This window comes from Benincasa hispida, chromosome 6, assembly GCF_009727055.1.
Source record: "Benincasa hispida cultivar B227 chromosome 6, ASM972705v1, whole genome shotgun sequence".
Taxonomy (NCBI): domain Eukaryota; kingdom Viridiplantae; phylum Streptophyta; class Magnoliopsida; order Cucurbitales; family Cucurbitaceae; genus Benincasa; species Benincasa hispida.
The window spans coordinates 9526334-9540470 of record NC_052354.1 but is presented as its reverse complement, the minus strand read 5'-3'; the positions used below and the strand labels follow the sequence as shown (position 1 = coordinate 9540470).

General features: G+C 36.9%; 2 protein-coding genes across 2 annotated transcripts; one reads left to right on the top strand and one right to left on the bottom strand.

Moving 5' to 3' along the window:
* The first annotated feature begins 1914 nt into the window (after window positions 1-1914).
* Window positions 1915-8214, top strand: LOC120079685 (ATPase 11, plasma membrane-type-like). Its single transcript, XM_039033991.1, has 21 exons — window positions 1915-1968; window positions 2080-2199; window positions 2439-2537; window positions 2784-2921; window positions 3088-3222; window positions 3339-3518; window positions 3694-3900; window positions 3996-4115; window positions 4209-4328; window positions 4505-4627; window positions 4711-4815; window positions 4916-5060; window positions 5200-5364; window positions 5593-5831; window positions 5962-5994; window positions 6116-6197; window positions 6351-6511; window positions 6885-7070; window positions 7153-7335; window positions 7418-7596; window positions 7897-8214. Exons 1-21 carry the CDS (start codon window positions 1915-1917, stop codon window positions 7991-7993), a joined length of 2871 nt encoding a protein of 956 aa, XP_038889919.1. The 3' UTR covers window positions 7994-8214.
* An 18-nt stretch (window positions 8215-8232) lies between these two features.
* Window positions 8233-12195, bottom strand: LOC120079687 (protein arginine methyltransferase NDUFAF7 homolog, mitochondrial). Its single transcript, XM_039033992.1, has 10 exons — window positions 11830-12195; window positions 11693-11754; window positions 11219-11362; window positions 10960-11070; window positions 10630-10834; window positions 10061-10119; window positions 9524-9576; window positions 9217-9439; window positions 8972-9080; window positions 8233-8668 (listed from the first exon to the last, which is right to left on the bottom strand). The coding sequence occupies exons 1-10, from the start codon at window positions 12095-12097 to the stop codon at window positions 8406-8408; spliced, it is 1497 nt and encodes a 498-aa protein (XP_038889920.1). The 5' UTR covers window positions 12098-12195; the 3' UTR covers window positions 8233-8405.
* Between the last annotated feature and the right edge of the window lie 1942 nt (window positions 12196-14137).

The following is a 14137-nucleotide window of genomic DNA, read 5'->3' as shown; positions in this document are numbered from 1 at the left end:
AGAAATTCTATTCTTTCCCCCCGTATATTGTTAAAAGAAAAACTTAATATTTTAAATTAAGTGAGATATGAAAATTGAAATCTACGATTTGAAAGAAGTAACATGTGTTAATTACTATCGAAATATATATATGCTCACAACTTTTGGCAAGTTAACCACTGCTCTTTATTTGAACTTTAAAACCCTATTTATTATTGTATAACAAAACCAAACGTCTTTAAACACACTAGAAATGGGCAAGTTTGGCATGAGTGAATCTTTTTATGGAACTCGGAAAAGACCAATTCTTCCTCACAAATTGTCCCTTTTCTTGCTTAAAAATCTCACACAGAAAATAAGTAACTTTAAAGTTTAGGTCTATTTAGCCCAACAATTTTTTTCAGAAATTTCTAATAGATTTTTAAATTTATAATTTTACGTGAAATAAATTTTTAATCTTTCTTTCAACTTTTGTATCTAATATATCCAATAAATTTAAATTTTTAAAAAGTGATTGGCATAATAAATATAAATATAATTTTTTGTATTGAATTTTAAAAACATGTTTAGCATAAGGAGTAGAAGTTAGGTGAGTGAAGTTGTCAACTCCACACTTTGATTAGTCATGAAGTTCATGACCTCTACTACCAAAAAAACATAATTTTCGTGTCAAACCAAGCATAATTCAATTGACATACATGTGTTTAATAATCACGATGTTGCTCACATCTCTCTATCCCTAATTGTACTAAAAAAAACTTCTTACACTACGAGCTTCAACTAAATAACTCTTCATACTAAACAACTTGCGTCTGTTTGGTGGTTTTTAAGTTTTGAAAGTTATTTTTGTTTCCTAATTTTCTATGTAAACATTTGAATTCTTAGCCAATTTTCAAAAGTAAAAATAAGTTTTTAAAAACTATTTTTTTTAGTTAGTTTTCAAAATTTGGCTTTGATTTTGATTTTGAAAATGTTCTTAACATGTAGACAACAAAACAAAAAAACTAATAGATGAAAGTGGTGTTTATGGGTTAAATTTTCACAAATGAAAAAAACAAAAAGTTACCAAATGAGACATTAATTTCTTACTCCAACATCCTCTAGACCTTCAATTGTGTAATTTAAAAACATTAAAAATACTAAATTACATTGTTTTAAAAGTCTAAAGATTAGCTAGATGCAAAACTCAAAGTTTAGGTACTAAAGGAATGTTTGGAGTTATGAAGTCCGAATTTAATATGTTAGAGTTAAAAAGTACGTATTTGGAATATAAAGTTGTTTAATTGAACTCAAATGGAAGGAGAGAGAAAATAAATAGATGGAGGTTCTCGCTAAATATGTAAGAGAGATAAAGAAGAGAATATGGAGTTCGAGGGAAAGATGATGAAATACTTGATAAATGTGTAAACTTCAATATTAAATATTATTAAAATTGATAAAATTAAATTATTTAATACCGACTAGCCAAACACCCGTAAAATTATAACTTAATCAATCTAATAGCTTGAGAGAGAGAGAGTTGTGGGATGGCATAATTTACCAAAAGTAGGAGTGCAGTCACCAACAATGAAACACCTGTACAAGAAACTTGTACCACTATAATGCAATGTAATGATGGTCAATTACAAAACTCTGAATAATTTTTTCAAAAAAGTGGAATTTTTATGGAAACCGAATGTACCCGCAAGTACATAATCTTCTTAGAGCCTTCATTTCTATCCACGCCAAAAATCTGCCAGCTTTATACAGCCTTTGGGCAGAGTGATTTTGAGAGAAATTCAGAGACCAAAAAAAGAAAAAAAAAAAAACTTCTCCTCTCTTAGAGAGGAAAGAAGAAAGGATCACCAACCCTTTTCCCCTTCCCCTGTTTTGTTTATGCATTTGAACTTCTTTTCACTTCATCTTCTCAAGTTTTTCCTCTGCTGAAGCTCGAACATGGGGGACAAGGATAAAATTTTGGAAGCTGTTGTGAAGGAAGCTGTTGATTTGGTACCTTTAATCTGTTTCAATATGGGTTTTTTCTTCTATGTTTGTCCTGTTCTTGTTCCTGTTCTTGGTGATTTTTGTTTTGGATTTTTATTGAGTTTCTTGAATTTGCAGGAGAACGTTCCACTTGAAGAGGTTTTTCAAACGTTGAGATGTAATACAAATGGTTTGACAACAGAGGCGGCTCATGAGAGGTTGGCTATTTTTGGACACAACAAGCTTGAAGAAAAGAAGGTTTTTCTCTTCACTACTTAGTTGAGTTACTTCTTTGTTTAGTTTTGTATGAACCGAAAAGAACAATATATAAAGTTCATAGCTTAAATCCTCTGTTTTTTTGGAAGATATAAACTGCAATCATTTTAACTGGAGAGAGAGAGATAGAGAGAGAGTAAATTCTATTATATATTTGAATCCTCTATTAAAATTTAGCTCTTGTGATATCTATGTTGATTCTGTGGTTCTTTCTGTTTCAGGAGAGTAAGGTTTTGAAGTTCTTGGGATTTATGTGGAACCCTCTCTCATGGGTCATGGAAGCTGCTGCTATAATGGCTATTGCTCTAGCTAATGGAGGAGTGAGTTTTGAGTTTCTTATCTAAGAAAAAGTATCTGCCTTTGTTTTTATTTTTTTTGTTTTATTTATTATGGGAATGGAATTTTTTGTGCTAACTTATGTTATTCACTTCCCTTCTGATCAACTAGTCAAGAGTTTTCCTACAGAAATGAAGTGTTCATCATGTTAAATAATCTACTGAAATTGTCCAGTGATGTTTAGTTTTCAACCGTAGTTTTCAATGGGCTAAGAGCATGTTTTTTTGCAGGGAAAACCTCCAGATTGGCAGGATTTTGTTGGGATCATAACCTTGTTAATTATCAATTCAACTATTAGTTTTATAGAGGAGAACAATGCTGGAAATGCTGCGGCTGCTCTCATGGCTCGTCTTGCACCGAAAGCTAAGGTTCTTACTATGATCCATATGCTTATAAACCATGAACTCTTATAGATGAATATAATGTATCTGAAATCATGTTCATTGTTCAATTGGTAGTCAGTTCGTCATATAAAGGTATTTGCATTTCAGTTTTTGCGTGTTTGTATCTTTATTATTTTCACTATTTTTGTAGGTTCTTAGAGATGGGAAGTGGGTTGAGGAGGAAGCATCAGTTCTTGTTCCAGGTGATATAATTAGCGTCAAGCTCGGTGACATTATTCCTGCTGATGCTCGCCTCCTTGAAGGTGATCCGTTAAAGATTGATCAAGTAATGTTATAACCATTTCTAATCTCCTTTTTCCTTCCTTTGTCTTCTGAAAACTTTTCAAACAGTCTTCACTGTTTTTGAGGTAACTTACTTGAGTGTCTTGGTTGAGATTGCAGTCTGCTCTCACAGGCGAGTCACTTCCTGTGACTAAAGGCCCCGGTGACAGTGTGTATTCAGGTTCAACATGCAAACAGGGAGAAATTGAAGCAGTTGTTATTGCTACTGGTGTTCATACATTCTTTGGCAAAGCTGCTCATCTTGTAGACTCCACGAATCAAGTGGGTCACTTCCAGAAGGTAATAGATGGCCATGAAGGCTCAAATGGACTTTAATTTAGGGGATGAAAGTATAGATTGGGCCATTTTGCATCTGAAGTCCTTTGAAGTCTGATTGTTTGATAAAATTTGATTGCAAATATCTTGCTAGTCATTGATATCATCGTTGCTAAACAGCTGTTCTCTTGTTAAATAGGTCTTGACTGCTATTGGAAATTTCTGCATATGTTCTATTGCTGTGGGCATGATTGTTGAGATTATTGTCATGTACCCCATCCAACATCGGGCATACCGACCAGGGATCGACAATCTCTTGGTTCTCCTCATTGGAGGAATTCCCATTGCAATGCCAACTGTTTTGTCGGTCACGATGGCGATTGGATCGCACCGTCTATCTCAACAGGTAGCTAAATCTCGATGCTAAAATGCTTGCTGCTAATATATGCTTAAATTTGATTGCTTATGGTGAGTGTCAACTTATCTTGATGGCTTTCTCAGGGAGCTATCACTAAACGAATGACTGCAATAGAAGAAATGGCTGGAATGGACGTGCTCTGTAGCGACAAAACAGGAACACTGACATTAAATAAGCTTACTGTTGACAAGACTCTGATAGAGGTTATTTGAGGATTCCACAATTCATGTTTACATTTGTAATACTTTGATTCTTCTAGTTCATTGTCCTGACTCACTAATATTTGTTCTCATTAGGTTTTTGCCAAGGGAGTGGTTGTGGATGCTGTCGTTCTCATGGCAGCTCGGGCCTCTCGAGTTGAAAATCAAGATGCTATAGATGCTGCTATAGTAGGGATGTTAAGTGATCCAAAGGAGGTTAGTTTGAAATAATGTTTCGCCTTATACAAAAAAAATCTAAGCTGGATATTTGCAATTCATTTTAAAAGAGTGAAATACTTAGACTGGAAGATTAGTATACTGCTATTTGTGTTCATGATTAATAAGTGTACCCTTCCCCCTTCTGTTTCTATTTCATATGACGATGAGAAAAGGCACGAGCAGGCATTCAAGAGGTTCACTTCCTTCCATTCAACCCAACCGACAAGCGAACTGCCCTGACATACATTGATGCTGATGGAAAAATGCATCGAGTCAGCAAAGGTGCTCCAGAGCAGGTAAGATAACATACAGATACTTTTTTGTTTCTTTGTTGTTTTCAGAATGCTAATACAAAAAACTTGTGACATTTTGACATTAGATCTTGAATCTTGCACACAACAAATCAGAGATAGATAGAAGAGTTCATGCTGTCATCGATAAGTTTGCAGAGCGAGGATTGCGCTCCCTTGCAGTGGCATACCAAGTAACTGTTTTGCTCCCATTTGTTTGATTTTACGTTCATTTCATTTGAACTCAGTTATGGTTTGCATATTTGCTCACAGTATCATCAATATATTTCACAGGAAGTTTCAGATGGAAGAAAGGAGAGTCATGGCGGGCCATGGCAATTCGTCGGCCTAATGCCTCTGTTTGACCCACCTAGACATGATAGTGCAGAGACCATTAGAAGGGCTTTGAATCTTGGTGTAAATGTTAAAATGATCACAGGTCTAGTTTTTGTAGAGAAATTTGGAAATATCTACCACTTAGTTGTTAAAGTTGTAGTGCTTCCTGTTCAAGTTTTGCTTCTAATCCACCACAAATTGGTCTTTAGCTGAACTTGCTTCTAATTTCCTTGTCTATTTAGGTGATCAACTGGCTATAGGAAAGGAAACAGGACGTCGGCTTGGGATGGGAACAAATATGTATCCTTCATCTGCATTATTAGGACAGAACAAAGATGAATCAATTTCTGGATTGCCTGTTGATGACTTAATTGAAAAGGCTGATGGATTTGCTGGTGTATTTCCCGGTAATTCTCTCTTTTAAAGTATAGATCATCATGTTAGTTTCGTAACAAACTAAGCCAAAATTAGCCCAAAATAGTTGGTGGTCTAGCAACACGGTAATATAGGGACCTGTGACTTCTGAATACTTTACTGGTTACTTCTAATGTTCAAGTTAGTACGAAAGTTAGGTCATTCAGAATGTTATCTGCCATCAGTATTTGCTAGACTGCAATGCTTGCTTCATTGTACAGAACACAAATATGAGATTGTGAAACGTTTACAAGCTCGGAAACATATATGTGGAATGACTGGAGATGGTGTTAATGACGCCCCTGCTCTTAAAAAGGCCGATATTGGCATAGCAGTTGCAGATGCAACCGATGCAGCTCGTAGTGCTTCTGACATTGTTCTTACAGAGCCTGGTCTTAGTGTCATTATAAGCGCTGTTCTAACCAGCAGGGCCATCTTCCAGAGGATGAAAAATTACACGGTACACCTGCTTTCTCAGCTTAGATATAATGAGTTTCATGTACAAAGTTAAGTTATAATGCTGATTCTATTTCTAATCTATAGAATTCATATTTAATTTAACTTTGCACTTAATCAATTTACTGTTGCAGATTTATGCCGTTTCAATTACAATTCGTATCGTGGTAAGTACAGAATCTTATTGTCAAGAAAATAAATACAACCATGGCCCTCTATCACCCTACTTACTGATTTGTGTCATCTAAATTTTTTGGCTTTTCATTTTTTTTTTTTTTTTTTGGACAGCTTGGATTCATGTTGCTGGCCCTTATATATCAATTTGACTTCCCACCTTTCATGGTTCTAATCATTGCTATTCTTAATGATGGTATGTATTTGATTCCTAAATTTCATGACATTTAGATTTTCTTATGTTTAGCAAACAGAGAGATATATAACTTTGTATATATATATTGATATTTTGTAGCCTAAGTATCTCCTTTTTCTTTGTCTTCACTTACAATATATTTATTCTTGCCAGGTACCATAATGACAATATCAAAGGATAGAGTGAAACCATCTCCTCTGCCAGATAGCTGGAAACTGGCAGAGATTTTTGGCACAGGAATTATACTTGGAGGCTATTTGGCTATGATGACCGTTATTTTCTTCTGGGCGGCTTACAAGACCGACTTCTTTCCTGTGAGTTTTATTAATTTCGAACTTGATAAGAATAAAAAGAGCAATACTTGGCTGTTCCTAACTTTGTGCAACATACTCCAATCACGCAAGAAAAATGTATGTTTATAAAAAAGAAAATGAATGAAGAAAAAAGAGTTTGTCATCACAAAAATGGGTCGTATCTAATTATATTTAGAATAAAAATTAATCTCCAAAAAGTTAAGAATTTTTTTTACTTGGTTTTCTTTTGTTTTCTGCTTTATTGTTTTTTAATATCTTCTCGATGATGGTCCTTTACAAATATGACATTTCTAGAACTTCAATGCTTTTAACCTTCAAAATCTTTAGAAAGAGTTTCAATAGCAAAAGCATTGATCCTTCTGCCTAATTTCAGCGTACATTTGGGGTTTCTAGCCTTCAAAAGAAGGACGAGGATGATTTCAGAAAGCTAGCTTCAGCAATATACCTGCAAGTGAGTACAATTAGTCAGGCCCTCATCTTTGTGACACGATCTCGGAGTTGGTCGTTTGTGGAGCGTCCTGGCCTGTTATTGGTTGCAGCTTTTGTTATTGCTCAGCTAGTAAGCGAACTTTTAAATTCTAGCCACATCTTGACCTGACTGTCGTATCTTTGATTTATTATTAATCATCATACATGAACAGATTGCTACACTGATTGCTGTCTATGCAAACTGGAGTTTTGCTGCAATAGAAGGAATTGGCTGGGGCTGGGCTGGTGTGGTTTGGCTTTACAACCTCGTCTTTTATTTCCCACTTGATATAATCAAATTTGCAATCAGATATGCCATTAGTGGTAGGGCATGGGACCTTGTCATTGAACAAAGGGTACGTCTTTTTGCTGTTTGGACATCATATCTTTGAGCTAGAATTCTTCACTTCACTGATTCTGAGTTTATTTCTCCTACAGATTGCCTTTACAAGGAAGAAAGATTTCGGGAAGGAAGAGCGTGAGCTCAAATGGGCACATGCACAAAGGACACTTCATGGGCTGCAGCCACCTGAGGCTAAGATGTTCTCTGAGCGCACTACTTATACAGAACTCAATCAAATGGCGGAGGAAGCAAAACGACGGGCTGAAATCGCGAGGTAAATTCAATTGGAATTGGAAACTGTAGTCTTAATAATCACAAATGATTTTTTTTTTTAAGTTCACAACATGTGCGGGAGATTTGAACCTCAAACCTCAAACCTTTTGGTCGAGAATATATGCATCAACTAATCACTAAATGAACTTTTCACTAAGAAACTTGTTATAAAGCTAAAACTGAATTGACATGAATAACTTCTATTTGAGAGCATCCCACTGTATTAACACAGCCTAATCTTGAAAAAGAATGATTAAATGCAACTGACTTTATATTGTTTATATACCTTGTTATGGCGCAGGCTGAGAGAGCTGCACACACTGAAAGGTCATGTTGAATCAGTGGTGAGGCTGAAGGGTCTTGATATCAATACGATTCAGCAGTCCTACACGGTATAGAGAACAGAGGCTTTCAAATCTGCATAGCTGCATAGTGTAGTTACAAATCACAGAGAGAAGATCCATCCGTATTTCTTATATGATGTATAAAAGCCCTTACAAACATATAATTTTCCATAGTAGAACAAGTGATTCCAAATCCATAGAATGAATGCTTGTAATGATTATCACTGGTGTGATTCCCCTCGTCTATGAAAAAAATATGTGCCATTTTTGCTGAAGAGTTCCGTATAAGATAATTAGGAAAATAATGTACTCTTTATGGATGAATATCAGACAAAGATAGATCGTTCCGACATTGTACAAATTACAAACATAAACTTATAAACCCTAGATTCTTTCCTCTGTAAGGAAATAGTATTCTATCCAAGATACGTTAAGAAGGCTCCATGATAAATACTTCAATTAGCTTTCATAGAAAGGGCACTGGAACGCCATGCTTCTTGTTTACAATGGCCATGGCCATATAGCGGGTGCCCATTCCGATGGGTGTCTCCTCATTAGGCCCCTCCCAGAAGGGTGCCTCACCTTCACCTACTAAGCGCCAATATCCAGTCCTCAGGGTCTCGGCCTGCTCATCTGTGCAATTTTCCAGCAGAGCCTCCACTCGAAAGTTGATGCCAAGTGAACCCAAAAACTGAGACTGAGTCATGGGGCCATACACAGCAACATCGCCTGAAAGAAAGATAATAACAATCTGATTTCAATCCTCCCTTCAGAATATTCAATGGAAAACACAAATTAAAACCAACAGAACTAGAATCTTTAAACATCCCAGAAATGGAGCAATAATTTTTCAGGGGAAGAGCATCGTATTAATTGAAAGAATGAGAATACAGCAGAGTACCGGGGAGTTTGAAAGCCCTGGAAACTCTTTAAGCTGAACAGATTGTTAACTCACAATTGCGCTAAAAGCTCAAGTTGATAATCATGATAAATTTGATAAATTTAATATTAAGATCTGCTAAAGATAAGCACCTGAAACTTCCTCGGCAGCATGCCGTATTGAAGGAAAATCTACATATGCACTAAGATCAGCTGAACCAGGATTGTCGAGGATGTTAACAAACTTGTGTTTTCGAATTGCCTGCAAAATTCCATAGGGTACCAAATCATTTCATGTTTAGTAATAGGCATAACGAACAGCCACCATGAGTCTTTGTTTCGCAGTATAATAATCTAAAGTGAGAAAATTCAAGAATGACAATAGCAATTTCCTCAACCTGCAGACTATCTGAAACAACTCTATTGAGGCCATAATCAATAATAAGCGCACCACCTCCATCAGAACTTATTCTCTCGGCAATTGTTTGAGTCAACTCCATTGCTTTGGGGCAAATTTCAATTTGCTTAATATTAGCGATCTCTTCACTTGAAGACCATTTGCAGCGTTTCATCAAATAGAGAGTTGCAGGTGTTGGTTGGGGAGATAGAACAAATTTAAACCTATATGATGCAGTTAAATGTGGTCAAATAAATTAGATTAGATTTGCAAAGAGCTGATAAGAAAACGGAACCATTAATCCTTACGTTGAATCTTCTGCTACATCTACCATTTTTTCACTCCAGCCACGAGAAGCTCTCTAGACAGGGTGAGATATCATTTATCAAGTTCAATATTAAATAAATAAATGTTTGAAGTGTCTTCTTCGATGAAAACAAACAATTTACTAGACTTGACAACAGAACCACGGATATGCCAACGATAAGTGATCCATCAGGAAGTATCTAAAACTTATGTGTTGTCATATATTCATTTACTCGGAAATAGGCAACAGAATTTCATTACAAAGTTGTCTCCAGATCGAGGAACCTATGCATATCCTTAGAAGACTATTGGAATAGGTTTATGAGGAAGCTCCCACATCCTTTTTTTTTTTTTTTTTTCATTCATAGTAGAAAAGATACAAGATGTTGAAGAACCAAGATCCAATAGGATGTAAGCGTTGATTTGCAAGTATATCTTGATTTCAATTTATTTATAATCAATTCAATGTAGCCAGTTTCCCATTTCGCCCCTTATAACCAATACAGTGTAATACCAAAGCTGGGATAAAGGATACGAACCTGAAATTGGTGTACTGGTAGAGCATCATAAAACTCATGAGCAATAATGATTGTGGGCACTGGAAGAGAGTAGGTAAACAGAGGAAGGCGAAAACGAAGTGAGAATACTAACAAGTAAAAGAGAAAAATATATGTGAGTATTTAACGTTTAATGATTAAATATGAATCCAGCCCAGCAGTTTGTCATCCTAATTTACATTTCTAGAGCCACAAGGAATGCGCAGACACAACGATATAAATTCTCCACGGAAGAACAATATATATTTACACATATATTACCGTAGGATGGTTGCCACTGCAGGTCTGATGAGATTATAATGATATAAAGAAGGGTAATTCGATTCATAAGCTATTAAAAAGAACAAGAACCACTGATAAATGCTCTCGAACATTCTTGGAATCTAATTTGTCGATGCCTTGCATACTATGAGATAAAGATTGCTGAACTCAAATTCAGTTGCATCATGCTTGTAGAATAAGTATATTGAGAGAAAAAGAAAAATAGCACAGAAAGGGGAACTAAGCATTTTCGATTGAATATGAGAATGAGTAAAGAAATAGATACACACATCCCGAGGGGACCTGCTCCAATGTGGGATGCCATGACACAGGGGTTCCAGCCAACGTGCTAACGCTGATTTTTTCAACATCATCAGCTTTATTATCTTCATCTCTACATTTCAAGGTAGAGTGCTGAAGCTTCTTTAATGCTGGACTACACTCTACAAAGTGTATATGCAACGAATCGGTAAAGTTCTTAAGTTTGGAAGCACCCTGAATTGACAAAGGTGTTTCACTGATTAAAGGGAAACTAAATACAGATCCCTAATTTCACGGGGGGAGAAAAAAAGAAACCTGAAATGCAAATAGAAATCAATTCTAAGAAGTATGTTCCTTACACGTAGCAGATCAGCCATCAGAGTTCCTCTTCCTGGACCCAATTCAACCAAATTCACCTTGTCTGGTCGTCCCATTTGCTCCCAAAGACACATGGCCCAGACACCAACCATCTGACGTTGGCAAGCAGTATTGAGAAAACATTGGTTTTTCTAATATATATATATATATATATCATTGTGTATGACTGTAATATTCACTAATGATGGAACATGGTACACGAAATACAATATTGAGAACTTCAAAGTCCTGATGAATTACCTCGCCAAACATCTGACTCACTTCAGGAGATGTTATAAAATCACCTTCTGCTCCAAAAACATCACGATTAATATAAAATCCAGCTTTAGGATTTGTCAAAACCTCTTCCATATATTCAGCAATTGAAATTGGTCCTCCACGAAACTGGCCATATTAACAAGACAGAATTTATGGCATGCAATGAAAATGATTCAAATAAGCTACGTATGCTTGAAAAACTGAGATCAATGAAGCAAACTACAAGACCACGTCTACAATTACATAAAATGAAACCGTAAATAGAATTCAGAATAATTTCATAAAATGGAATCAGTGACTGAACTTGCCCCACAAAAACGAATAAGAAATTTATCCATATCGTAGTATCCCAGACAAGCAGGAACTTACAGAGGCATTTTTACAAACACCTCATCTACAATTTTAAAGCAGAAGAACATCACAAGAAACATATGAAAGAAAAAGAAGAAATCAAACCTTGATAATGCCCTTGAGATGCTTGACAAGCTCAGTGTCGGAAGAAGGCTCGTGAGAGTGCTCTGTCATTCACCACCCAAAAGAGCGTCTCATTCATCTCGACATGTAAAAGCAAAACGTAAGCAAATGAGATTTACCAGGTGGGTTAAACAGTCCAGAGCGATCAATGGAGATTGTGGATGTGGATGTGGATGGTTCAGAAGAGAAGGGTCGATTAAGGATATCTTCATTCTCCAGGTGCTGAACGACATTACTGTCAGGGATCTGAGACGAAGAAGAGGAAGAAAAAAGGGAAGTTTGACGATAGCAAAAAGCAGTAGCGGAAGCGCAAACGGGAGTTGTAGAGTAGTGGGCACCGGTTGCAAGGCGGCGAGCGAGAGCCCGCGACAGTAGGTGTGTCAGCATTGTGTTTGCGCAACACAGCGAGGGAATGGCCACAAGGGGCTGGTGCAGTTATTTACAAAGTCTCTAACGTCCAAGCCCGTCTCACTCTCGTGGATTTGACTTCTATGGAAGGGAATTTTTTTTCCCTTTTAATTCAACAAAAATTTAAGTCAAAATGTGGATCCAACGAAATTATATATGAATGTATCAATATCACATCCAATTGAGAAATCACAAAGTTTGAAAGAAATTAGGTTTGTTGACTATAAATTCTTTTAGAAAGCACGTTGGTTATGAGGATGTTCTTCCCTCTCGGAAGTTATTCAATACAAATAAAAATGAAATTTTGAAAAAAAATATAATTTTGAAACCCATTAAAAATCTAAATTTTCTAACTTTGAAAGGGTGGGATTAAGATCAACCATAAGTCATTGATGAAAATTGGGATTTTTTTTAAACATCTAACTTTAAAATTGACAGGAAAAAACTTGAGTTGAGTTGTGTCTGTGTTTGCACCAAAATTGGAAACTAAAAGAGATTTTTGTTCGGATGACACATTTTCACCCCTAAATGATTAATTGTCCACCCAAAAACAAATGAAATCTAACATTCTGCTTACATCAAAGTACATTATCTGTGTTTTATATTGATGGTCATATCTATCGTAGCCCTAACGAGATTATCATGTTTATCACGATCTTCATTTTTTCTCCACTCCATTGCAATATGGTCATGTGTCCCTAGAACTTAACATAAGCACCAATGGAGGTAATAGTGTAGTAATAGGCACCATAGGGGTAGACTAACAATGAACGGTCATTAGCATATGCAGACCTGAGTTAAAGGACTTGGTGAAGACCAAGTCACCAAGTCCATGCATGGGAGACCCACCTAATTGTCGGAAGGTTGAGGGTCAAGCGGCGCACACCTTGGTCGAGGGGAACGGTCAGACAAGAAGCACACACATATAAGGGGATTGGGAAGCGTGGGGACAGGGTGGCGGTACAGAAGATCCCACACTAACCTCTAAGCACCCCGCAGATAGGCAACAAGTGCACATGGTTGGATAGGCAAGCGCGAGCATTTCAAAACCCCGCGCACATTCACACGACATGGAAGACGTGCGTGAGCGCATGGGCGAGTGGCACGCTAGAGGGGTACGTGCCACGCAGGGAACATTTTTTCTCTACTAGCCTCATAGTTCTCATTATTTTTTTTTAGATTACTTCTTTTTGTTGCAGCCTTTTTCTTTTCTTCCCTTATTTTTTGGATATTTTCTTTGATGTGTTAGGCCTTAGCCTTTTTCTTCACATCATTTTCCTCGCGCATTTCGCACTCAAATTCCTTGACGACTTTCTCCGCGCTATCTGTATTTTCGTTATCCTCATCGTGCATTTCCTTGTTCAATGCAATAGTAGCAATGAGAATTTGGGCATCCTTTTTTTTTTTTCCTTCTAAATGCTAGCATTCATTTTTCAGTCTTAGCAGCCAGTTCGTCTGATAACCGCTCCACAGAGGACACGAGGAGGACTATCTCTTCTCTTCTTTATAGACTACGTCCCAACTTTTCTACCTCGACGCCTTCACTAGATGGCTCAGTGCCTGTCTTTCTCTTTGGATTTCTTTGAAGGGGCGCATCCTCTTCATCTACTTCCAATTCCACAAGGTCGAAGCTAGATGTTGTCGCCTTGTTTTCTTTCCTTCTTTCCTAAATCATATCTTCTTCTCTACAGTCATCCTCATAACAGACTCATCACTAGAGTGAGTAGGGCTCGGCTTGCTAGATGCGAGCTCTTCAGGGGCGTTCGTTGCACGAATAGACCCACGCAGCAACACTCTTTTCTTCTTATCAACGTTCTTCTACTCAATCACCCTCTTGCTCAACTAATTCACTATACCTTCTTCGTCCAAAATATCCATAGGCTTCATAGTAGCGAGGATGTCTCCAAAGACATCTCTTTCATCTTTTCACCCAACCTCACTAGCGCCTAGTAGGTCACTTGTAGACGGTGGAAGTGGACGCATTCCCAACTTATGACTATTGGGGCAAACCTTCTCCTT